The sequence below is a fragment of the Pithys albifrons genome, chromosome 13 (genome assembly GCF_047495875.1).
Source record: "Pithys albifrons albifrons isolate INPA30051 chromosome 13, PitAlb_v1, whole genome shotgun sequence".
Lineage (NCBI taxonomy): Eukaryota > Metazoa > Chordata > Aves > Passeriformes > Thamnophilidae > Pithys > Pithys albifrons.
This window is the reverse complement of record NC_092470.1, coordinates 18889885-18913480: the sequence shown is the minus strand read 5'-3', so window position 1 is coordinate 18913480 and position 23596 is coordinate 18889885. Positions and strand designations below refer to the sequence as shown.

At 53.3% G+C, this 23596-nt stretch overlaps 1 protein-coding gene across 2 annotated transcripts in view; it reads left to right on the top strand.

Annotated features, from left to right (window-relative positions):
• Nucleotides 1-593: 593 nt before the first annotated feature.
• PCSK6 (proprotein convertase subtilisin/kexin type 6) overlaps nt 594-23596 on the top strand; it is a 35150-nt gene continuing 12147 nt past the window's right edge. For both annotated transcript variants that reach the window (XM_071568460.1, XM_071568461.1), the window contains exons 1-10: nt 594-818; nt 5871-5975; nt 10452-10562; nt 11185-11328; nt 11883-11959; nt 12659-12747; nt 15752-15924; nt 19593-19805; nt 21430-21530; nt 23072-23175. In XM_071568460.1, the coding sequence (XP_071424561.1) occupies nt 600-818; nt 5871-5975; nt 10452-10562; nt 11185-11328; nt 11883-11959; nt 12659-12747; nt 15752-15924; nt 19593-19805; nt 21430-21530; nt 23072-23175 (1336 nt within the window). In that variant the 5' untranslated portion in view covers nt 594-599. The remainder of the gene's footprint in view (nt 819-5870; nt 5976-10451; nt 10563-11184; nt 11329-11882; nt 11960-12658; nt 12748-15751; nt 15925-19592; nt 19806-21429; nt 21531-23071; nt 23176-23596) is intronic.

The following is a 23596-nucleotide window of genomic DNA, read 5'->3' as shown; positions in this document are numbered from 1 at the left end:
AGTGGGAAATCCGAAGGGCAGTGCTGGGGCATGCACAGGGATGCGGGCAGACGCGGAGGGATGCAGGAGACTGTCCGGGGAGCAGCACTGGGGCGCGCAGGGAGGACGCGAGGAATACAGGGGTTGTCCGGGGACATTCAGAGAGAGGCAAGGGGAGTTCCGGGGAGCAGCACCCTGGCATGCGGCGGGGATGCAGCGAGCTGTCCGGTCAGCAGCACCGGGGACATGCACGGGAATGCAGAGGGAGGTCTGGGGAGCAGTAGCGGGACTCACAGCGGGGATGCTGGGGGGCCACGGGGTGTTGTCCGGAGATACGCAGCGGGGGACGCAGGGCCATGCAAGGAGAGGTGCGGGGAGCTGCCGGAGGCGGGCAGGGGGGCCGCAGAGGTGCGCGGGGGGGTTTCCGGGGAGCAGCGCCGGGCACGCAGCGGGGCTGCCCGGCGGGGGGACGCGGGGGGAGCCGTGCCGGGGCCGCCCCGTCCGCCCGCTCTCCCGGGCCCTCCCCGCCCCCCCCCGAGCATCCCCCCGCCCCCGCGGGCTGCGGGGCCGGTTAAAAGGCGCAGCGCCCCGCTCCGCCCAGCCCGGCCCGGCCCCGCACCATGCCCGCCGCCGGCCCCGGCGCGGGGAGCGCGGCCGCCCCGCCGCCCGCCCGCCTCTGCCTGCTGGCCCTGGCGCTGCCGCTGGCGCTGCCCGGGCGCGGGGCCGCCGCCGAGCCCGCCCGCACCGTCTACACCAACCACTGGGCCGTGCGGGTGCGGGGGGGCCCCGCCGAGGCCGCCCGCCTCGCTGCCGCCTACGGGTACATCAGCCTGGGGCAGGTAAGGGGCGGCGGGGGCTCCGGGCGGCGGGCAGGTGCGGGGGCACCGGCGCGGGGATGCGGGGGTGTCGCGCCTAGAGCTGGCGGGAGGATTGGGGAGCTGCCGGGGGGTCGCGGGGAACCCGCGAGCGGGGAGCTGCCCGGGTCTCACACCGCGAGCCCCCGAGCTGCACTGGAGCCGGGGGGTCTGGGAAGCTACCGAGGGTCCCGGCACCGAAGAGACGGCGTCGTCCCGGGAAACTGCCGGGGGTTCCGGGACCGGGAGCCTGCGGCGGATCCCGAGAGCTGCGAGCTGCTGGGGCTGTCTGTGCCAGGGAGCTGCCCGCGGTCTCACACTGTGGATCCCGACACCGGGAAGCTGCCGAGGGTCCCGGGACTCGAGAGGTGGCGGGGGTCCCGCAGAGCCGCCGGCGCTCCGGGCACCAGGGTGATGTCGAGAGGTGGACCCCGGGATCTCCCCGATGCCGGAGGTCCCGCCGAGCTGCCTGGTCTCCCGGGACCGAGGCGGTGGCGGGCGTCCCAGGACCTGGAGATGAGTCCCGGGAGCCCCCTGGAACGGTCGGGATGAGGATGAGAACGATGCGGCGACGCTGGCGGAGCGCTTTGACCCGCGGCCGGCCGAGCAGCCCCGGCCCCACTTTCCCCCGGGTGGGTGCCCCTCCTCAGGGTGCCCTCGCCCCGCACGGCTATGAGGGTTGCACAAGTTCCTCCCCTCCCGGAAAGTTGCATTTGCGGGTTTAACAAACTTTGGACTCTCTGGTCCGGGTTTGTCTGAGATCTTGGGAACGAGGAGAACTTTTGCTTTCAATCCTCCGCAGCACACGGGTGGCTTAAAGGCGACTTTCAGTACAGCAGCTCGTTTTCCTCTCAATTTCTTCATCCTCTGCAATCCCAAATGCGGGCTGGTATCCTCGGAGTTTCCTCCGGAGTTTTTATTTCTATGGTGCTTTTTTGGCTGGGTGGCACTTCAGGTTGTCCTCCTGCCCAAGGTGTCTCCTGGACTCCAAATTATAACCTTCCTTTATATCGCAACCCTGCTTTTAACTATAATTAAAATCACAGGGTGCTGCGTAAACAATCTTTTTTTGGGGGGAGGCTGGATTAGGGACATTGTCTCCCGCACCCGTGTCCACGGCTTCCCATGGGGGATAACCCCTCACATCCCACCCTCTTATCCCATCAAGGAGAAAATCACTTGTATTTTTCAAATGCCTTTGTCACAGGGCTGGGCAAAGATGGTTGTGCAACCCAAAGGGCTTTTCAATGTTTATCCCTCTTCAGCCAGAGAATATCTTGATTGAACTTCCCACTCTCCCGATTTGCATCAACCTCACGTCAGCTCCTGGTCTGGGGTTTTGCTGAGTCCCTTCCCTGCTGGAGCATCTGCTGCCTCTCCCTCCTTCTTCAGCATCCCGGTTTTCTGAGCTCATCCCTGTGACGCTGGCCCACGGGTACAATTGTGTCTCCACTGGAGCATCCATCCCTCCCCCCGAGCCCTTTCCCGGGGCAGCCCTGTGCAGGCTGGAGAGCAGGGGAAATATTTCTGTGGTTGCATCAGGGTGTTCCTGGCTCCCGCCTTTCCCGTGGATACTGGGAGCTCGTGCACCGCTGGGGCTTCCCCAGCTGCTCTCAATGCCCTGCCTTCATCCCTTTGGCTTCCCCAAGCCCTTTTGGCTTTTCCCACTGGATGTTGTCCTCGGCCAAACCTCAAAGAACCACTTTCCCTGTGCTCATGTGCTCGCGTGTGACATTGGCACTGCTGTGCTCGGGGTTCGTGTTGTGTCGAGCCCCTGGGGGGCCCCAATGTCCGCAACTTCTTCTGCTGCATCATCTGCTTGTGGAGCTGATGGAGATGGCACAGTTCCCAGGGAGATGCACCCTTCTGGGGGGCCTGATACGGAACAAAACCTGCTGGAAAACTCTGCCAAGGGCGGACCACCCTGCCCCGGGGGGGATGTTCGGGTGGAGTCCAGTGTGGTGAGAGAGGAGAAGTGATGGTCACTGGCAGACCCAGCTGGGTGCAAGGAGGCTTAGCCCTGCAATGGTGGCTGGTGACCTCTTTTCCTCTGAGATGCAGTTCTGGGGGCTCCTGACACGGTACTGCCTGGGAAAGGCAGTGCTGGGGTTGGCACACACAGGTCTGAGCTGTTCCAGTGCCCAAACCACGCACTGAGACACTAAACCCTTCTGGGTCATGACAGAATGACATTTCCCTTGGGGAATCACTTGCGTCAACTTCTGTTTAAGTGAGGCAAACAACTAAACAAAAGAAACAGCTTTTACACCCCCGAACCTGCTCATTCCTCCCCGCGGGCTTTGTTCGGGCTGTGCCGGGCGAGCCGGGACTGGCCCTGGCCGAGGGCGCTGTGAGTGCTGGGCCGGGCCGGGGCCATGGGCAGTGCCTTGCCCCTGTCCCGGGGGTGCTGATGAGCCTGTTCCTATCCTGGGTGCAGCGTTTATATGGATTTTTCCTCCTGTGGTGTCCAACACAGTTTTAGAAGGGCTGGCACAACCTCAGCGATCTCACATGCAGTGCAGGAGGTGGATGGGATTCATTCTGGGCTGGACTTGGAGCTTTCCTGGATTCCTGTCATCTGGGAGATGCTGGAACTTGCAGCTCTGGGCTTGATCTTTACTGGGCTGAGTACATCTGTGACCATCTGAGAATGACATTCCTGAGGCTCAGCAACTGGAGCCCTTGTCCCTGATGGGAATGGGTGGTGTTCCCAGGAGTGCTCAGAGCCTTCCGATTGGAACCATCCTCCTGAACCACACCAGCGCAGCTGCACTTCGCAGACATGGGATGGTTTGGGTGACCTGCTGGAGTGATTGCATTGCAGAGCCCTCACTGAGCTGACTGACCATGAGGAGGAGAGCAAATCCTTTTCTATTAAAAAAAAAGGCATTTTTAAATTCTTCACAGATACCTTAGCTAGAATGGGGCCTCTGGAGGCCACTGGAACCAACCTCTGCTCAGTCTTTCAAGTTAGACCCAGCATGAGCAGGTTTATCTTTTTTTTTCTCCCCCTCTATAAATCCCAGGAGGACACAGAACCTGGGACAGAGGGAGGTTTTTCCTGCTGCTCTGGCCATCACCCTCCCTTGTCCTTTTGCTGATTTGCATTGTGTAGTGATTTTGCATTTATTTGCGAGAAAGAAGGAAGACATTTTTCACTTAGGAAGGAATTGTTTACTCTGGGTGTGAGGAGGCACAGGGAAACTCTGGCTGCCCCATGTCTTGAAGTGCCCAAGGTAAGGCTGGATGGGGCTTGGAGCTACCTGGTCTAGTGGAAGGGGCTTGGAAGGAGATAATCTTTAAGGTCCTTCCCAACCCAAGCCATTCCAGGATTCTATGGATAGCCCATGTCCCCATTTCCAGGCAGAGTGAGCAGGAAACAGCATGGCCTTGCTGAAGGTTTCCCCAAAACATGGAGAGGTTGAAGCCTTCTCCTTCCCATGAGTGGATTTGATGAATGGGTTTTAAAAGGCGAATGCAGATTGTGATGATCAACTGCTTTATGTTAAAGAAAATGCCCAGCTATGCTGTAATGCAAAGAATAAAAGGGAGAAGGAGGAAGAGGGAGGGTTTAAATGAACTTGAGTGGAAACGAATTACAAATATCACACTAACAGCAGTAAAGTTGGTGAACTGACAATTTGGCATAAAAGGCAGAGCAAGACTAATTAAATATTTAATGCTTGTAAGAGGCACTGGCACATCCCAAGGTATCAAGTGTGATAAAGATGTAAGTAGTTGTCATCTGCTTTAGAGTCTGATCCGGACAAACCTGTTTGCTCCCCCTGCCCTCAGGGGTCTGGCCTCAGGAATGTCACCCTGGCCCCTGGGTCACACATGGCCTTAGAGATGTTACCTCAGCTTCTGTGTTGCAGATGGTGCACATGGGTGCTCACAGCATGGCTCTCCCTGGTCCTGTGAGCCAGACACAGGGAATGTCCCTGGATCCCAACACCCAGCTCCTCACAATGGATGTGGTTTGGTTCTGAGTTTGTTTTTTTTGGTTGGTTTTTGTTGTGGTTTTTTGTTGGTTTGGTTTTAAAAAAATAAAACCAACCTCAAGCAAAAGGGAGTTTACAGCAAAGTCCCAGTTTGTACCCAAATTGTATGATCTGGGATCTGCATACCAGTGAGTGCAGCTTTTGGGTCGTTCCCATCCCTCTGGCTGTGAATCCCCGTGGGATGTTTCACATGCAGTGCCTGGCTGAGATCCCTGGGCTCATTGCATAGCCCCAGGACTTTATCCATGCTTTTAGGATGAAAAAAGAGGAGTTGTGGTGTCTCCAGATGCCAGGATGAGAGGACCGGAGGCAGCACAGCCACCCCGGGGCTTGGCAGGGTGGTGTGGCTGGCACCGTGTTTCCCTGCAAATGGGGCTGTCCTTGCCTCCAGACTGAGCACATTTATCCCACACTTCCCAGGAGCATCCCAGGGCTAGCAGGGATCCCATCACCTCTGCTCGTGGGCTGTTTGTGCTGCCGGGGCAAAGCCAGAGCATCGGGTGGGGAAGGCAGGAGGATGAAGCACAGCTCCCCTGGCTCTGCCGCAGCTGCTGAGCTCATTTTTAGCTCATTATTTCTGCTTGGGAGCTGATGAAAGGCAGTTTGCAAAGATGCATTTAATGGGTAAAAATTCATAAAAATGTTTTCCGGGCTCTGTTGTGCTGGTGCAGTGTCCGACCACCAACGCCGTTTGCCACAGCAGTGGCACCAAGGTTTGTGCCAGCATCCTGAATGCCCCCCTGGATCCTGGGAGCTCAGTGTGAGTGAGGGACTTGGGGTGCAGGGCACAGTGGCACCAGGGTTTGTGCCAGCATCCTGAATGCCCCCCTGGATCCTGGGAGCTCGGTGTGAGTGAGGGATTTGGGGTGCAGGGCACAGTGGCACCAGGGTTTGTGCCAGCATCCTGAATGCCCCCCTGGATCCTGGGGGCTCAGTGTGAGTGAGGGACTTGGGGTAATGGGGGGAAAATAGACTTAAAAACAAAAAAAGAACCCAAACAAACAAAAAAACCCAACACAACTCTTTTTTTTTTCAGATTGGAAGCTTGGAAAACTACTACCACTTTCACCACAGCAAGACATTCAAGCGCTCGACGCTGAGCAGCCGAGGGCCGCACAACTTCCTCCGCATGGACCCCAAGGTACGAGACTGGGCGGCCCGGGGTCCCCAGAACTCGGTGGGGATCATGGGATGGGGGTCACTGCTTCCCCCTGGAGGAGCCTGTTGGCTTGGCCTGGGTCCAGTGTGAGCCAAAGCATCTTGGGGTGGCGTGTTATCCCTGAACCAGGGCCCTGTGCATGCACAGGGTGACTCACTGGACATGGGTATGGAGATTGATGGTGAAAAATACTTAAAAGTGACTAAACACGAACATCTGCCTGAAAGCCAGGCAGAAGAAAAGGGGGAAAAAGCTTTCCAGGATAGAAAGGCTGTTGCATGCTCAGGGTGTTGATCCAGTTGCCACAACACTTGCTGCCTCAATGGTTGCTATGTGTGAAATCCTTGGCAATAGCCCTGCATTGCTTTTTCCTAGAGCAAGCATCCGAGGGGATTTTCAGCACAGCTGAATTGACAAAAGTAATGGGGAGGGGGGGAAGAAGGCAAGGAGGGACCTGGGTGAGCTGGGCCTGGAGTGATGGGGAAGGGCTGCGGCTCTGCCTTGGCTGTCCTTCTCCCCGAGCTCCCCCAGAGTCCTGCAAGGTGAGACTTCTGCAGAGCTGAGGACAGGTTAATGGTGGGGAGGGTCTTCTTCTTTTGGAGAGGGGAACATAAACGAAGAAAAAGCCATTTTGGTGCTGCTGGTGCTTGCACCGATGCCTGGCCACGCTGGTGACGCTCAGAGCCACCCCAGGGATGCTCTTCCTGAGACATCTCGAACCCACTCAGCACCACACGTCCCACCCACGTGTCTGCAGACGCTCCCAGCAGCCCTGCCCTCCCCAGCCAGCCGGCTTTCCGGAGAAATTTGCTGTTAAATATTTGGACAAGGTCTGTAGCACATTTCCGAGGAGGCGCACGCGTGGCTGCCTTGCCAGCGGGGGAAACCTCAGCGAGGGGAGCTGGTGCCCTGGAACTGTGCTGGGCTTTAATTAAAGCTGTTCGCCCTCGGGGAGGTGCTCAGGCGTCCCAGCAAATGATGAATTCAGCTCTGCATCTGAAATACCTCCATTTAAATGAGTCTGGTTATAATGCAAACTAAATCAATTGGCATTTAGTGGTGTTAACATTTACCTTACCTTGCTCTGTGGGCTGCAAGCTGGTTCAATTCGCTCCTATTCTCTTAATCCTTCCTTATCAGCTGAAGACCTGTTGGCATGCCTTGTCTCTCCCCCTCTCCCATGTACGTTTGCAAATCCTTTTGGAGATGCATTTGGATGGCCCCAGCTTACCATGCATGCAGGAAAACCTCACCTCGAGGCACAAGGACAGGAGCTGGAATAGGCAAGCTAGAAACAAATCTTGCAGAAATCCTGAAGAACCAGCCGATCCAGTTGTTTGCAGATGTTGTGTGGTTCCTGCCTTCCAGGGGCTATTGTTTCCAGAGCTGTTATTTAGATGTTTGCCGTGGGGGTCGGTGGCACGAGAACCACAGCCAAGCTCTCCTCCCTGGGGAGGAGTCAGAGAGGGGAGACCCAGCACACCCAGGGCAGCACCCATGGCCCTGGGCCCTCACCCTGCTGCTGCCACGCTGCCCTCTTGCCCCAGGAGACCCTGTGGCCATGGCTGCTTTGCCTGGGGCTGATACGAGCCAATCAGTGTGGAAAGAGGGGAAGAACATGGCAAATCCAGCAGTTTTGAGGGCAGGTGACAGTGGGGAGAGTAGGAGGTGTGGAGGGGCAGTGGGTGCAGAGTTGGTTGCACCATGCTGGGCCACCCCTCTTAGGGCTCCACATGCAGCTCGAATATTGCCATAAACTTTCCTGGTTCTTTGGGATGCTCCTGTTGGTCCATGCAGGGTTTGAGCCTCTGACCTCACTGCTCCAGTCCCTAAATCCTGATCAGAGGATGCCATGGCCTCAGTCCCTGTCCCTCTGATCACTCACCATGGCAAAATCCACCTCACCTTAATTCTTTCTGCCATGCCATGGCAAACATTTGCTGGAACCATCTTATCTATCCTGGATCTCTGCTTTAACTCAGCCCATCCACTGGTGTAAGTCAAGTTTCTGCAGCTCCAAGGGGAGGGGAGTTGCACCCTCACCCATGTTGGTTATCATGTTTGGTGGAGCCAACCTGTCTGGTTGGGCTGGGGCATCACCAGCTGAAAATCTCACCGTGAAGGGGAACATATAAAACTGCTGCTCTGAATGCAGGAAGGGCAAAGGGTTCTGCTCAGTGTTGACTCTGCTGCCTTGTGGGGTCCTTTGGTGCTTCTCACAGTCACCTCTTTACTGCTACTTGTACCTGAAGGGCTCCAAGAGAGCTGGAGAGGGACTTTGGGCACAGGCCTGGAGTGACAGAACAAAAGAGAATGGTTTCACACTGACAGAGGGTGGGGTTAGATGAGATATTAGGAAGAAATCCATCCCTTTGAGGGTTGACAGGCCCTGGCACAGGGTACCCAGAGAAGCTGTGGCTGCCCCATCCCTGGAAGTGTCCAAGGCCAGGCTGGACAGGGCTTGGAGCAACCTGGGCTGGTGGGAGGTGTCCCTGTCCATGGCAGGGGGTTGGAATGAGAAGATCTTTAAGGTCCCTTTCAACCCAAACCAGTCTGTGGTTCTGCAATAATTAGGGTTTGCAGGTGCAGGGCAGGGACCTCCGGATCTCAGGACTATAACAGCTTGGGCCATTTCTAGGAGTAAAAAGGCTTTCCTTTTGTTTTTTAAATTTCCAAGAAGCTTTTCCCCCACCCTGGCTTAACAATGGATGTTGACTGGGGTTTCACAAGCTGCAGGAGCTGTTGCAGGGACGCCCCAGGCTCCTTCCTGCTCGCCTGTTTTCCCATGCCAGCCACATTGATTTATCAAGTTCCCCTTGAAATCAATGCCCTTAAACTGCTGATTTCTCCATGTCCACACACGACTTCTCCATCGACTCCAGGCTGGCAGCACTGGGGCTGATCTGGAGCGTGTTTGAGGTGGAGACAACCCCGCAAGGCATCACAGCTCCTGGCAAACCCCCACAAAATCCCATATCTTCCCATCATTTCTGCATCCAGCAAAGCTGCAGGGAAAGGCAGTAGCTGTGTCTTGGGCAAGGAGACCCATGGTAATGCTGCCAGGGAGTGGTGCTTTAAAGAAAAAAGCAAAAACTTCTTTTTAATGTATTTTTATTTTTTTTTAACTAGACCATGAAGTGGTATTTTTGCTTGCAGTGCTTAAATCCATCACGGTATAAGCAAAGCGGTGCTCTGTCGTCAGCCAAGGCAGCATGGAAACCCATTTTTCTATGAAATATATATATTTTTTCCTTTCAACTGTGTTTTTTTTTCTTTAAAATATATATGTGTTTCGAACCCAAGCTCTAGGCTGGAAGCTGTCGGGTTTCTGACACGCAGAGCTCCCCATCCACCTCCATCCCAGGCACAAAGCTATAAACTCTGCAAGAACTCGGTTCAGCCAACAGTTTTACATCAATGAGCCCAACAGAAGTTGTGTTTTGGATTTTGATTCTTTTTTTTTACAAACCCTCAGTCACAACAATAGAGACATCCCTGTGAGAAGCTCCCAAAAGACCCAGAGCCATCAGGAAGAGTGTCCAGCAAGAAGGGATGTGCCAGAGTCCTCCCAACTCATCAGCTGGTGCCTCTGTCCTCTCTGAACATTATTTTTACAGTCTTTTTGCACCAAACTTGGGCTTCACCTCCATGTTGAAGGCAGGAAAGCCCTTTTTTGTGCAAACACCAACCAGTGTTTCCCAATCCTGACCTTTTCCGGATCATTTCCCATTTGTTCTCTTAGCATGTCATGCCCTGCTGAAAAGCAAACAAATGTCAGAGTGATCAGCTACAAGGCCACCTCGCCCCCAGCCAGTGCCAAAAACACCTCTCTGGAGCTGGCCATGTCCCCCAGATCTACTATGCTTGTCACGTATTTTTGGGAAATGTGTGCTGTGCTTGGGTAAATCCCCCAGTTTTGTTGTTTTATCAGGAGGAAGGAGCTTGAAGGATGAGCAATTCTGGAGCCAGGAGGCAAAGTCTCAGGGCTGAGCTGCTGCCTCCCAGCCAGCAGAAAAGATCAGCCCAAAAACTAAGCCAAGCACCTGAGTCTTCTCCAAAACTTTGACTAAACACTGAAATATGTTGTCTGTCTCCAGCAGGATCCAGCGCGTGCCTCTGTGCTTTATTAAGCCGGGGGCTTTAGGCACGCGCTCGGCGGCGACGTTATTTATGCTCAGGGGTTTTGCTGCTCCAGGAGAGGAATCTGGTTCCTGGCTCAGAGACCACAAAGAGCTGAGCTCGCCCTGTCTGTCTATCCATCCATCCTTTTCCTTCCAAATGGACCTGCTATCTCCACAGCAGCTCTGGGCAAGGAGATGGGGGTTTGCGGAGCATGGGGTGATGCTGGGATGGGTCCAGGCTGTGGTTGGTGTCGCTTCTTCATCCCTTATCCCATTCCAGTGGGCAATTCCGAGCTCTGTGCCCAAGGGTGGTGCTGACCCATGTCTCTGCTTGCAGGTGGACTGGCTGCAGCAGCAGGAGGTGAAGCGGCGGGTGAAGAGGCAGGTCCGAGGGGAGCCTCATGCTCTGCCCTTCAACGACCCAGTGTGGCCCAACATGTGGTACCTGGTGAGTATCTCCCCGCAAGGAACTCTGTGCTTTAGGAGGGGTTGCTTATTTTGAAGCAAATGCATCATCAGTCTTTTCTCAGCTCAGCCTGTTATGAAATACCTTCATATCAGCAAATGTGCTCGGCAGCAGGATTTTAAAATTGTGTGCTCATACGTGTGAGAGTCTAGTTTGAAGTGTTTCACCCTCGTTAGTAGCCCCTCGTCATGGTCTGTGCAGTGAAGGCTTGGGAGCAGCACTGCTGCATTTTACCCATCCCAGAGCTGCAGCCATCTATTTGTAATATAATTTTTCTCCTGCCTGCGTCATCGATCTGTATTTGACAGGGAAATTCATTGAAAATTAAGGGCGGAAAGGAAATGAGCACTTCAAAACCCAAGAGCCCACAGTATTTGAAAATGGAAGAGGAATAGAATAATAGGGAGATAGCATTGCCTGGATTAACTGCTGCTGGATGGGCTTGATCTGTGGAGTAAAGTTATAACAAATCTGCGAGTTATATGGCAGGGGGTGGGCTGTAAATATATTTTCTGGTTGATTAAATGGGCTCCCAGCCTGGCTGTTTGCTTAGAGGGGCTGGAATGGGGTTGCAGCCGTTTTGCAGCTGTGTTTGTCCCTGTAGCACTGCGGCGATAAAAACAGCCGGTGCAGGTCGGAGATGAACGTCCTGTCAGCCTGGCAGAGGGGCTACACAGGCAAGAACGTGGTGGTCACCATCCTGGATGACGGCATAGAGAGGAACCACCCAGACCTCCTGCAGAACTATGTGAGCTGGGGGATGGATGGGCTGGGAACGGGCTGCAGCTGATCCTCACCATGGGCTGATTTATGGGGAATCTCAGTGTATAAACACAGCTGAAGTCTGTGCATTGGCATATTTAGAGGAAAACTTTTTTGTTAAAGAAAGCTTGAGATGATTTTAAGAAGGAAATGAGGTTTTTAGATAAGAAGGTTTGGGGGGAAACTCCCTTTGCAGCTGCCTGGGAAGCAGCCACCTCCCTCTGCTCACCAGGGTGGAGCCAAAAACCTGCATGAACCCGCTCAGCCCCAGCTCAGAAACCAAACAGACACAGTGGGGAGAAGGGGGTGCTGGATGAGCAGGATTTGGGGGTTCAGAGGAGCAGTCCCTGAGGTAGCTGGTTGTTTCCCATGGGAAATATGCAGGGCTGCAGCCTAAGACTGTTTATCCTGAGGAAACAGTCAGAAACTGAGGGGGAAATGTGATTTTCTGCCCTGCCTGGCTCCATTGGCCACCACTTCAGCTACTGACCACCACAACTGCCTGTTAAGTTGAATCTAATGGTGGCAACATGTTTTCAGGACCCTCTTGCAAGCTACGACGTTAATGGGAATGACCATGACCCAACTCCACGCTACGATGCCAGCAATGAGAATAAGTAGGTGATGTTAATTGCCATGATGCTAATTGCCAAGGAGCCAGGATCTATGGGGCCCCTGGGGCTGAGTGTTGTCCCCCCTGGGGCTGAGTGGTGTCCCCCCTGGGGTGTCCTGAGGTCCATGGGCTTTCCCCATGCCCAGCACTGCAAAGGAGGCTCCATTAGGGGCTTTGCACAGTCATTGTGTTTAATCCAAATCCAGGCAGTGCCAACCATGTTAATCGCTAACGAACCCTTGAGCCATCCAACCACAGCACTGGGGGGTTCCCTGCCCTGGTTAGGGATTAAACCACATGGAGTCAGGATGGGTGGCTGAGATGGCAAACCTTGGATGCAGTTTTTGGGCTTGAAATAAAGTGGGATGTGTATGTGTGGAAAGGAAAGAGGAGATTGTATGGAGGTGCAAGATGCAAAAAGGAAATCCCATTTAGGTGCAAAAGGCAAAGAGCAAGTTGCATGGAAGTGTAAAATGCAAACAACAGATTGGATTTAGGTGCAAAATGCAAACTGCAAATTGCATTCTGTATTAGTTTCCTGCACTCCCAGAATGTGCTGTGGGTTTTGGGTAAGGGCTCTGCATCTCCTGGAGCAGTTTCTTCCACTGCTTTGGCCTCAAGGCTGGTTTTTGGGTGCTGGGTGAGGGGTGGCTGGAGGGCCCCTTTGCCATGCACATCAGCTGACGGGGATTTCTCTTTGCAGGCACGGCACTCGCTGTGCAGGGGAAGTGGCAGCGGCGGCGAACAACTCGTACTGCATCGTGGGCATTGCCTACAACGCCCGCATTGGAGGTGAGGCTGGCACCTCTGTAGCTCCCCTGCCCTTCACCATCCCCCTGAGGGACTCTGGCCACCCTGGCCTTGCCAATGGGCTCCCAGGGTGGGTGGTGGGAGGCTGCTCCCTCAAATATTGCCAGGAGAGTCTCCTCCTTGATGCCTGGACTGCAGGGAGCCCCAGGGGTGCTGGGGGAGGGTGGGTGATACGGTGTGCAAGGGACCTTGGCTCCGTGTGTTTTGGGGGGGAAACTTTCTGCTTGGGCTGCATCCTGGTCATGGGGGGAGAATATGGATTGAGGATGTGCTGGTTTTGCCCCCAAAGTCCTCAGCTGCTCTTGGGGAGTCTGTCCTTGGCGTGGCCGTGTTTGCTGTGGTCGGTGGTTGAGCTTCAAAGCTGAAGTCACACATTTGTGGGGTTTAATATCTGCAGATGAGCTGCTTGGAGTAGGGGCCTGAGGAGACCCCCAAAATACCCTCATGGGAAAAACACCAAGGAGGTGTGAGGCTTGAGCTACATTTAGGGGAGGAATTTTAGCAGAGTCCTTCAAATAACATGACGTGTGGGAAGCAAATGAATCTTTATCACCAAACTGGACCCTGCTGGTAACTAACATCAGAGTTCATTTGCATTAGCCAAGTTGGTCCTTGTCCTGGGGTTTCAACCCCATCCCTGGCATGGCTGGAACAGGAGAGGGAGTTTTACTACAGGCCCTTCTACAGTGCTGGGAGAAGTGACCATCAGGAGCATGGACTCAAGTGCCCAGTGGAGGATTTGGGCCTTAATTCCTCCTCTTGGCTTGTTCATCCGGGCTGTGCAGGAAGCAGCTCTTTGTTAGGGTTATGTCTGCATGGGAGCAGTGCCCACAGGGATCCTACTCCCAGCCAAGCCGCTCCAGTGGTTGGCTGTGCAGGGAAAATCCCCACAGGGAAGAAATAATCCCAGGGAGGGTGAATGGAGGACTGATGGGGGGTGTAAAGGCTGTGGCTTGTCATCCCATCCCCTGTGCCCTCTACACTTGTGATGGCCTCTTGCTTCTTAGAGGCTTCTTGCTTCTAAACCCATCTCCAAGCACACACCAAGCAGCAGCAGAGCAGGGCAATGCTCCCAGTGGGGTTTAGTGCAGTTTTGGATCCTGCAGGATCAGACCATTCCCTTCATGCTTCTTTTCAAGCCCATTTCTCTGCAGCTGCCGTGGAGACGAGCGTTACTTGTTGACTTTATGACGACCTGTGGGTCTCATTTTAATTTGCTCCCTTTAACGAGTGCCTTGCCTCGGGGGTGTGCTGGGGAGGTGTTGAGTGAGACAAGGCACCTGGCAGAGGGCTGGGGGCTGAGGGCTTCCCACAATGTCAACAGGCAAAGGGGAAAAATAGAGTCTGAGCCATATCAGGTCTGGGATCATGGAGGAAAACACGCTATAGCTGCAGTGAGAGTGATTTTTAGATGGATTACACAAATAAAGCAGCGATTAATGAGCACAACTTGTTGGGGAAGCCTATTTGTCACACTTGGAGAGCTCCCATCTAATTTTATTGGCCGCTCTTCAGCGCTCTTGCGTTGCTTTTCATTTGCTCTGGGCAAAACACATCACTGCTCAAGGAAAGGGCTCCTGCCATGCCTCCTCCTTTTCCCTCTCCTCAAATGCTCACTTTGGAGCTTGGTATTGCTCCCTTTGTGGCACAAAGCTCATTTATTTTGCGGCATCCATCTCTGCTCCCTCCTGCTCCCCATTATTTGACCGGTGAGTCCGGCATTGTGGGTGGTTGTCTGTGGGCTGGCTATGAGTTGGCTTTGGGTTGACTTTGATTTTGGGCTTGCTGGTGCACATGCCCACATTTAGGAAGCACAAACCCCCTCCCTCAGCTGGTTTTCCTTGCTGTGCCGCAGTTCAGTGCAGCTCAGACACCAGGCTCAGCTTTGCTCCCCTTCTCCTCATGTTTTCTTGTTGACAAAGAGGAATTCTTTGGGAACTGCTCAGCTCCCTGGTTTTACATTTGTAAGCTCGGTTTTGGCTGATCAGGGACAGCGTCAGAGAGATATTTGAGTTGACTGGTGTCCAAAGCGCAGCTGCAGCTGGAATGACATCTGCCTGCATTTGTTTGCTTTAAGACAAAATACATGTGGAAGGGGAAATGCACTTTTATAGACCAGACTCTCCCTGGCTGACAAAATACAATGCTGAAATTTCCAGCATCTCTTTTCCTTCAAGGGCTGTTTCTGGGCAGCCCACTGGGGTGCCTGGCACCCTCTACCTGCTGTGCAGAGGGGAAATCCAGCAGGGAAGGGGTGATGGAGGGCAGAGGGGGCTGTACTCTCATACTGCAGCAGTTGGAGGCTGGGGGTTTGCAGCAATCCCCCAGCCCATCTCACTCTGTCTGAGGGGCTCTGCCTACCAGCACCTGGTGCCTGCTGGCATTCCCAACTGGAAGTGAGGGTTATCCCAGGTGGGCATTGTTCAGCCATGGGTTGGGATCCTGACTGATTTTGGCTGTGCAAACCACAGCCTGGAGCTTCTCCCACTCCAGAGAACTCTTGGCATCAGCTGGGCAGTGATGGGGTTTGGGGACAGGCACTGTCATCCCCACTGAAGGGAAGAGGCTTCATCCCACCAGTATGCCTGAAGCTGGGGGTGCATGAGTGATCAGGAAACTCCAGTGTCTTTCAAGTGGACAGATGCATCAGCTAATGAATTAAAAGGAAGGGAAAAAGGTTTTTAGTGGGGGGATTTTGCTGCTGGGGAATGCAGTGCTACTCCCACCACCCGTTTGTTCCCCACCAACAGAGGGGAAGTGAATTTTAACCCCCCTCTCCATCCCTTGCCATGAAGGCAGCAACACAGAGAACTTCCCCAGCATCCCGCTGCCAGGCTCGTTGGCATGCAGGGCCGCGGGTTGAAGCTATTCCAGGCGCGCCTGAGCCGTGTGGTTTCCGCCGCCGCTAACAAAGCCCTTTGATTGCAATCCTCACACTGTCATCCACGCCATGAAGCCCTAATGTCTGATGTTTTTGTGCTTTTAGGCATTCGTATGTTAGATGGAGATGTAACAGATGTTGTTGAAGCGAAGTCACTTGGCATCAGACCCGATTACATTGACATTTACAGCGCGAGCTGGGGGCCAGATGATGATGGGAAGACAGTTGATGGACCTGGTCTATTGGCCAAACAGGCTTTTGAGCAAGGCATTAAAAAGGTGTGGATCCCACAGCGCCCACATGCGCTCGCCCTCCTCCTCCTGTCCTGTGGGAACGCGTGCCAGGGCTGCGACCGGCCCGGGGTCTGGCTCAGGGATGGGCAGCTCGGCCCCCGGAGGTGATGGCAGCACTAGGGCTGGGGTGGGAGGGAGCCAATCATCTCTAATTTTTCCTAGTTTTCCCCGGCGTCCCTCAGAGCTGTGGTGGATTTTGCGGCTGAGGATGGTGATGGCGGGAGGTGCTGGGTGATGGTGTGTCCCCGGTGGGACCTCTCGGTGTGGCCGGCCCCAGTGGGAGTGTCCGACAGCACCACCAGTGACTGGATAGAGCCCTGGCAGAGCAGAAAGGCCCCAGGTTGTGTTGCAAAGCTCTGCTGGGATGAGAAACCCAAAGTGGTTCTTGGGGGTGGTGACTTTGCACCTCTGTTCCCCCCCAGATCCTGGTGTGGGCAGAAGTGGACACCCCTCAATATCTCCAGCCCCTCCTCATCCTCCTATGGCCCTTGGCATCCTCTCCCAGAGGACTCTGCCACATTGAGTGTTACCCTGGTTTTCCACTCGGAGTGAATGGATATGTCACAGCTGGGGAGGGACACGGGTGCCACCACAGGATCCAACAATAGATTATTATCCTTGAAATGCTCCAGCAAGAAAGTTCAGCTGGTGCCACATGTGATTGACAGCTGTCAATCCCTGCTGGGGATGCCATGGACTTCCCATACCCCTTCTCCTTTTGGGCACTTTTTAAAAAAATGCCCAATATTGGCTAAAAGCATCAGGAAAAAGACCTTTCTTGGGAGCTTGGTGGGTGCTGTGGGTAAGTGTCACGGCATCTCAGGGCTCCACTCTGGGTGTTCCCTGGGTGCTTCAGAGAATCTGGGACTGGGGTTCTGCTGCCAGCAGCCCCAGGCTGGGCTGTGACCCCCCCACTTCCACCCTTCCTGCACTCCTCCCTCTGTTGCCTCTTCTCACACCGTGCTGGGATTCGGGGCAGCCACAGGCTGGGGTGAGCAGCCTGTCTCTTATCTAAAAATGGGGTGGAGTGTTTTTCCCACTGTTTACTTGATTTCCTGCTGGGGCCATGAGCCTGCCGAGGAATCCATTGAAGTGCCGGGGAGTTCATGCCATGTAAATACGGGGGAACAAACTGCTTTTTAGACCTTATTTTTCCATGCAGAAGCAAATGGGTGGCAGCAGGGTCCTTGCCCAACACAGCCCCACTGTTTTGGGAGGCTTGTTTTGTCTCCCAGGGGACACCCCTGTCCCCCCAGTGCCACTGGTGTTTGCAGCACCCTCTATCCTGCATTCACAGCTCATAATCGCCAACTTCTCCTTAAACAACAAGGAAAGCTGCAAGCAGATAGTTAACTGCCACCTTTAGCCCGAGCAAACAGCTGTAACTGAGTTATAAATCCTTAAAATTGAGTTTTTAATGGAAACATTAAAATAACCTTTATCTATTAGCGATAGGACTGCGCTGGTGTAATTTATCATCTTGTTTCTTGTTCCTCTGGCCACACTTTATTAGTTCCTGAGCTAACGAGGGGAAATTTATCCTGGTCGCTCATGGAGTGCCGTTGGGCAAACACTCAGGTCCTGCAGTGCTGGGGAAGCAGGAGATGCTGTGCATCCCACAACCAGCCATGAGCCCCTGGGGTGAGCTGGATCATACCCAGCTTGGACAGAGGGAGATACTCTGGTTAAAATAACACCCAGGTCCAGGTTCTATAGCAGCCAGGAGCCCCTCTAGCACGGTGTTGGCTTAGGAGGATGGCAAATGAAGAAGTTGGGTGTTTGGGATCTGCTCACAGGAATTGTGGTAGTTCCTTCTTTGACAGCAAAGGGAAAGAGTGGATTGTTCCAATCTGAGGGAGCTGCAATACTGAGCTCTCAAAATGCTGTCAGGAGTTAGATGTGCATTGTTGTAGTGTCATTCATGTGCCTGTTCATGCCCTCATGTGACTGTGATGGCTCCAAACCCACTTTCCTCCTGTACAGCCTTGCCTTGCCATCCTGGGGGTGTGGGCTTGGACCAGGTCTGAGCAGCCTCCTCAGCTCCCACGGGTGCAACACTTGGGGTGCAGGATGCAAGGGAGCTCTGGACTCCCTTCCCTCTTATCCCAGCTGAAATCACTGCTATGTCTCTACATGCTTTGGTGATCGGTGCCTGGTTTTATCCCTCCGATTAGTGATTTGGGAAGCTTGGGTTGCATGCAGTGGGACTCATCCTTGGAGCTGGGTGGGTTTTGGTGTGGGAAAACTGGATGGTCACTGTCTGCGCCGAGCACGTGGGCTGGGATGCTGCCTCCTTGGAGATCCAGGAAATCCTGGAAAGCAGGATGGGAGATGCCAGCAGCAGGCTTGGTGGGCTGGCGAGCTGGGCTGAGCTCTCTGTGACGCGGAGCAGAGCAAAAGTTCCCTTGGCATTTGCACTTTTTCTTGCAGAGCTCCAGACAGCTCTATTAATCTTTGCTAGGGAAATACCCACCCAGTTTGGCTGGGAGGCAGCCCAGATAATGAAAACTTTCATAAAGTAAGGAAAGAGCCTGACTTAGCCTGTGTATCCAGAGGCAGGGTCAGCTCAGAGAGCCTCTGCCCCAGGAGGGGGGCGAGACAGGTAATAAACATCCCGCTCCCCCCGGCGCTTAAAACCCACAATAAATCCCAGTGAATTCCTCCAGAGCAAAGCTGTTTTATTATTATTATTTTCATTATTTTTTGTGGAGGAAGCTGCAGCAGAGCAGTGGGAGGGAGGTAAACACCAGATCTGCCCAGGCGAGCACCGAAACCCCTTGGTGGCAGGAGCAGCCACGGGGAGGATGGGGCTGCTCCGCGTGTCTTCCATCGCCTGCCAAGCCCGGCATTGTGCCATCCTCCCTGGAGAGCCCTGCCTTGCAGGGCACGGAAGAGAACCAGCCACTTCATTTCCTGCCCCTAACCCCCTTGGATCACCAGAAATCCTTGCTTTGGGATGGCGGCACCTTGCTTGAGAACCCCCGCAGGGCTGGGTTATTCCTGGGTGTCCTGGCAGTGAATTGGATGGAGAACTTTGCCTTCATTAGAGGCCTGAGATGGCACCACAGCTGCCACTGCCAGGTGGGATTTTCCCTGGCTCCAGGAAGGTCTGGATGGCTGGTACACCCTTCCTGCCCCCCTAGTTCCCAGTGGGCTCTCACAGCTGTGCCCAGTGGGGATGGCTCCATCAGATGTTTCTGCCAAGTGGTAGGGATTTAAAAAGTAATAAACAAACAGAAGGAACCTAAAGAATAAGCTGGGGAAAGGTTTCTGGTTGTTTGGGTGGTTTGTGAGGAACTTTGTGGGCTCAGGCGATGTGGGGTTCTGGGGGTTCCCTGCCAGTTCTTCATGGAAACAGGTGTTACCACCTGGTCCAGGGACTCTGAGTACCTAAGATATTTTCCCCCAGAACAGCCTGTGGAAAATATCAAAATCCCATTGCTGGAGGCTCTCCCATCCTTGTGGGAAATTGCTGCCTGTAAATTGAGGCTGGGTACATGTGTGGGGACTGATTAGGGGGCTGAGCACTGGGTCCCATCGTTCTACCCTAAGCAGACCCAAAAATCAGATTTATCCCATCCTCCCTGTGCCAAGATGGCCTCTTATCCTGGACAAACATCTCCTCTAACCCTCCACCTCCTCTCTGCCCACAGGGTCGCAAGGGACTGGGCTCCATTTTCGTCTGGGCGTCGGGGAACGGTGGCAGAGAGGGTGATTATTGTTCCTGTGACGGCTACACCAACAGCATCTACACCATCTCCATCAGCAGCACCACCGAGAATGGCTACAAGCCCTGGTACCTGGAGGAATGTGCCTCCACCCTCGCCACCACCTACAGCAGTGGGGCTTTTTACGAGCGGAAAATAGTGAGTTTTGCCCCAGCATGGAGTGGGGCAGCATCTCCTGGGTGTTTTCTGCATGGCTGGGCTGGGGGTGATGGCCCAAGCTTTGCCCTTACCTCTGCAGGGGGCTTTGCTCTGGTCATGAAGAGCTGAGGGGTGTGGTGTTTTCCTTGGTAAATGGGTGAAAGGACTGGAGGTTTGCAAAAATACCTGTGTAAATATTTACCTGTTCCCCAGAGTGCTTCCTCACCGTCCCTTGTTTAAAGAAAAAAATGAGAATTCTGAGGATTTTTAGCCTGAGAGAGAAAAAAGAGGGAGGATGGAGGCATTTGGCAGGGATGTGGCAGCCTCAAAAGGACAGCTGAGACTTTCTGGAGGTCAGGAATTGCCTGAAAGTGTGTGCATGAGTGGATCAGAGCAGCTTTCCTGCCTCCCAGGTTATATTTGCCCTGTCCCAAGAGCCACTGTGTTCTTGTCTCATCAAGGCTGTTCATTACTGACATCCTGGTGCATCACCCACTGATACAGCATCTTACCTGAGCTGGGGGGGAATTTTCCACCCAAATGAGCTTTTTGACCAAAAAAATGTTTGGTTTTTTAGAAGCTGATTAATTTTCATATTCAGGAGTGGGGGTTTTGACATCTAAAAGATGAATTTCCATCCAGAAAATAGAATCCAAGTGCCATTTTCATGGCACTCGGGAGCATTTCCATGGCTAAGGACAGCACAGTCCAGTGCTACTGGAGTGTTGCTGGGGGAAAAAAGCAGCTTTCAGGGACACCTTGGGGTGGAAATGGGTGGTCCTTCCCCTTCACCAGATCAACTCAGGAGACTTTTAAAAATGTAACCAAGGGAGCATTTCTTGGCTTCCCTCCTCTCTCCAAGCTTTTGGCACCCAAACACCATGCTCTGTCCTGGAGCAAAAAAGCTGGAAATGGCTTTTTTTTTCCCTTATGCAAATGGAAATTCTTGCCCAAACCCAGGAGCTGGAGGTTTTAAGGAGAGCATTTAATCTGGCACTGATCAACATGCACCCATGGACGTGTATCCACGCCAGCTCTGCCCTGCTCCCACCACTCCATCTGCCTCTTCCTCCATAGAATCAATTGGGTTGGAAAAGCCCTCTGAGATCATCAAGTCCAACCCTTGGTCCAACTCCAGTCCCTTTACCAGATCATGGCACTCAGTGCCATGGCCAATCTCAGGTTAAAAACCTCCAGGGATGGGGAATCCACCCCCTCTCTGGGCAGCCCATTCCAATGCCTGAGCACTCTCTCTGGAAATAATTTTTATCTGATCTCCAACTTCAATTTCCCCGGCAGAGCTTGAGGCCATCGTGCCCCCTTATCCTATTGGTGAGTGCCTGGGAAAACCCTGACAAAACTGATGTTATTTTCCCATTTCAAATAGTTTCTGCCCCTTTGAGCAAAGAAAAATGTAAGAAATGGTGTTTCTTTATGCACCAATTGTATCTGCAGCCCATTTTTGAGGCTCTGGGCACCGTGAGGGCATGTGAGTCATGGCAGGGGATGGGTACCAGCAGGCTCAGCTCTGCTCTGGCAGCATTCTGAGCAAATCTGGGGTGCTGGATGGGGTCATGCCTATGCCAGGAGCATCTCAGGGGCTGCAGCTTCTCTGTTCACACAGGTCACCACGGACCTCCGTCACCGCTGCACCGACGGCCACACCGGCACCTCCGTGTCCGCCCCCATGGTCGCAGGAATCATCGCCTTGGCTTTGGAGGCAAAGTAAGTGTAACCTCACGGGAGAAATGTTTCCATGCTTAGTACCTGGTGAGCAAAGCCAGGAAGAGACAAGGTGGGGTTTTTTTTGCCTCTGGAGCAATTCAAGATGGGACAAAGTTATTCTAAATGGCTCTGTTTTGGCAAGGTTTGATACAGGGGTGTTGTTTTGCATCTTCCTGCAGGTGTTTTATTGATCTAATTCTTCATCTGTTGAACATTTGGGCTTGGTGAGATAAGTCAGGCTGTTCGGTTGGTGTATGGAAACTGCAGACAACAGTTTCATAAATCCTTCCTGTACAAAAAAAACATCAGGAAACATCACAGAAAATGGGAAATGTGTGTAGAAGTGATGGTTTTCAGCAACTGTTAGATTTCTGGGGGTAAAGGACTACTTTTATGTAATGTCAAAAACTCACACAGCTTGACCAACAGTGCCAAAGTCCCTGGTTCAAACGAGCTGTTCTTTTCCTGTTGTCCCCATTCCTGTCTCATCCCAGTCCCATCCTGGTTCCATCGTGGTCCCCCAGCCCAGGAACAGCCCTTGGGCATCCCTGTGTTGCTTCATGGAGCATCTTCTCATGAGCTTATTATTATTTTTATGGAGTGGAAATAAAATTAAAGCTGAGAATAAGCCTCAGGGCAGCACTGCACTCTCACCCAGGGATGGTGATTGTGGCTCCAGTCCTCCTCCTCTGGTTTAATCCCAACACCCAGGTCGGGGGAACATATTTCCGGAGATGCTGTTTTCATTACAAGTATATTAAAAGCTTTAGATGTAATTTTTGAATTGTTTAGCTGAGGCATAAAACGCAACATTAAGTACGAGAGCTTGGTGCTCAGGCACTCCATTATGACAAGCGAGAATAAATTGAATTTCTTTCCTTAAATGTTGCACAAGAGCAATATAAATCCCAGCTCAGGATGCTGAAGAACTGACTGTAAGAAAAGCATGGAAAATTCTTCACCACTGTCCCTGGGCTGGGATCTTGGGAAGCACAGAGCACTTGGTGTCCAGCACGCTGGACATACAAACCTCATGCAAACCCAGTCTGGGGGAGTGGAAACAATTTGAGTCTCATTTTTCTGTTAAATGAGCAATCCAGGGATTTTTCCAGCAATTTTTGCTGTTATTTTTATAAAGGGAAAGGTTTGCTCAGCATTGTGCATCAATGAGCTGCTGAGCCCACCACCCTGCCTCAGGATGTGCTTCATTCCTGATCTCCTGCATGAAAATGGGAAAAACATTCCTGGTTTGCTCCATTTCTGCCCCAGAGCATGAGATCTAAAACAGCCTTATCCATGATTAAATCCTGCAATTAAATCCTATGGGCACATGAGATCCCTCCCTGGTGCATCTGCCTCTGCTGGGGCACCCCAAGTGATGACCAACCTCCAGGCAGGGTGTCAGCATTTAAATCACCAATTCTTTCTTTCTTTGAGCAGGAAAGAGATTTTTTGGAGTTTTTTAACCCAGAGGGGGTCCCTGCTGCTTCTGGGAAGACTGGGAGCAGCAGAGCCATCCCATGAGCCCTGTGTTGTTGCAGCCCCCTGCTCACCTGGAGGGATGTCCAGCACCTGCTGGTCAAAACCTCACGGCCGGGGCACCTGCGAGCGCCCGACTGGAAGACCAACGGCGCGGGGCATAAAGGTGAGAGGCCGTGGGGGTGGAGGTGGCACAGTGAAAACAGACAATCAAGGGAAAATAAAGGTCTCCTGTGCTTCATTTATGGGGAGAATTCACCCATGTGGCCACTATCAGCTTCCCTGGGGGCTCCCACCATCAGGCTGTTAAGGGAAGGGAGGAGAGGGCAGGAATTCATGGGATGAGGTGCTTGGAACTCTTGCTTGGTAGAGGTTTGGAAGCCTTGTTTGGTGAAGGCTCTCCTGAGCTGCAGTGTTCCCTGGTCCTTTCCATGGGCTGCTCCCAACAATGGGTTTTCCATGGTGCCAGTGTGGGTTTGGGGTGTAACTTGAACAGGGTGATGAGCTCCGTGTGTTGAAGCACCTCATACCCCAATGGGGTCATCTTTGTGCCTTCCTTGACGGCTGGAGGATGCTCCAGAGAGCAC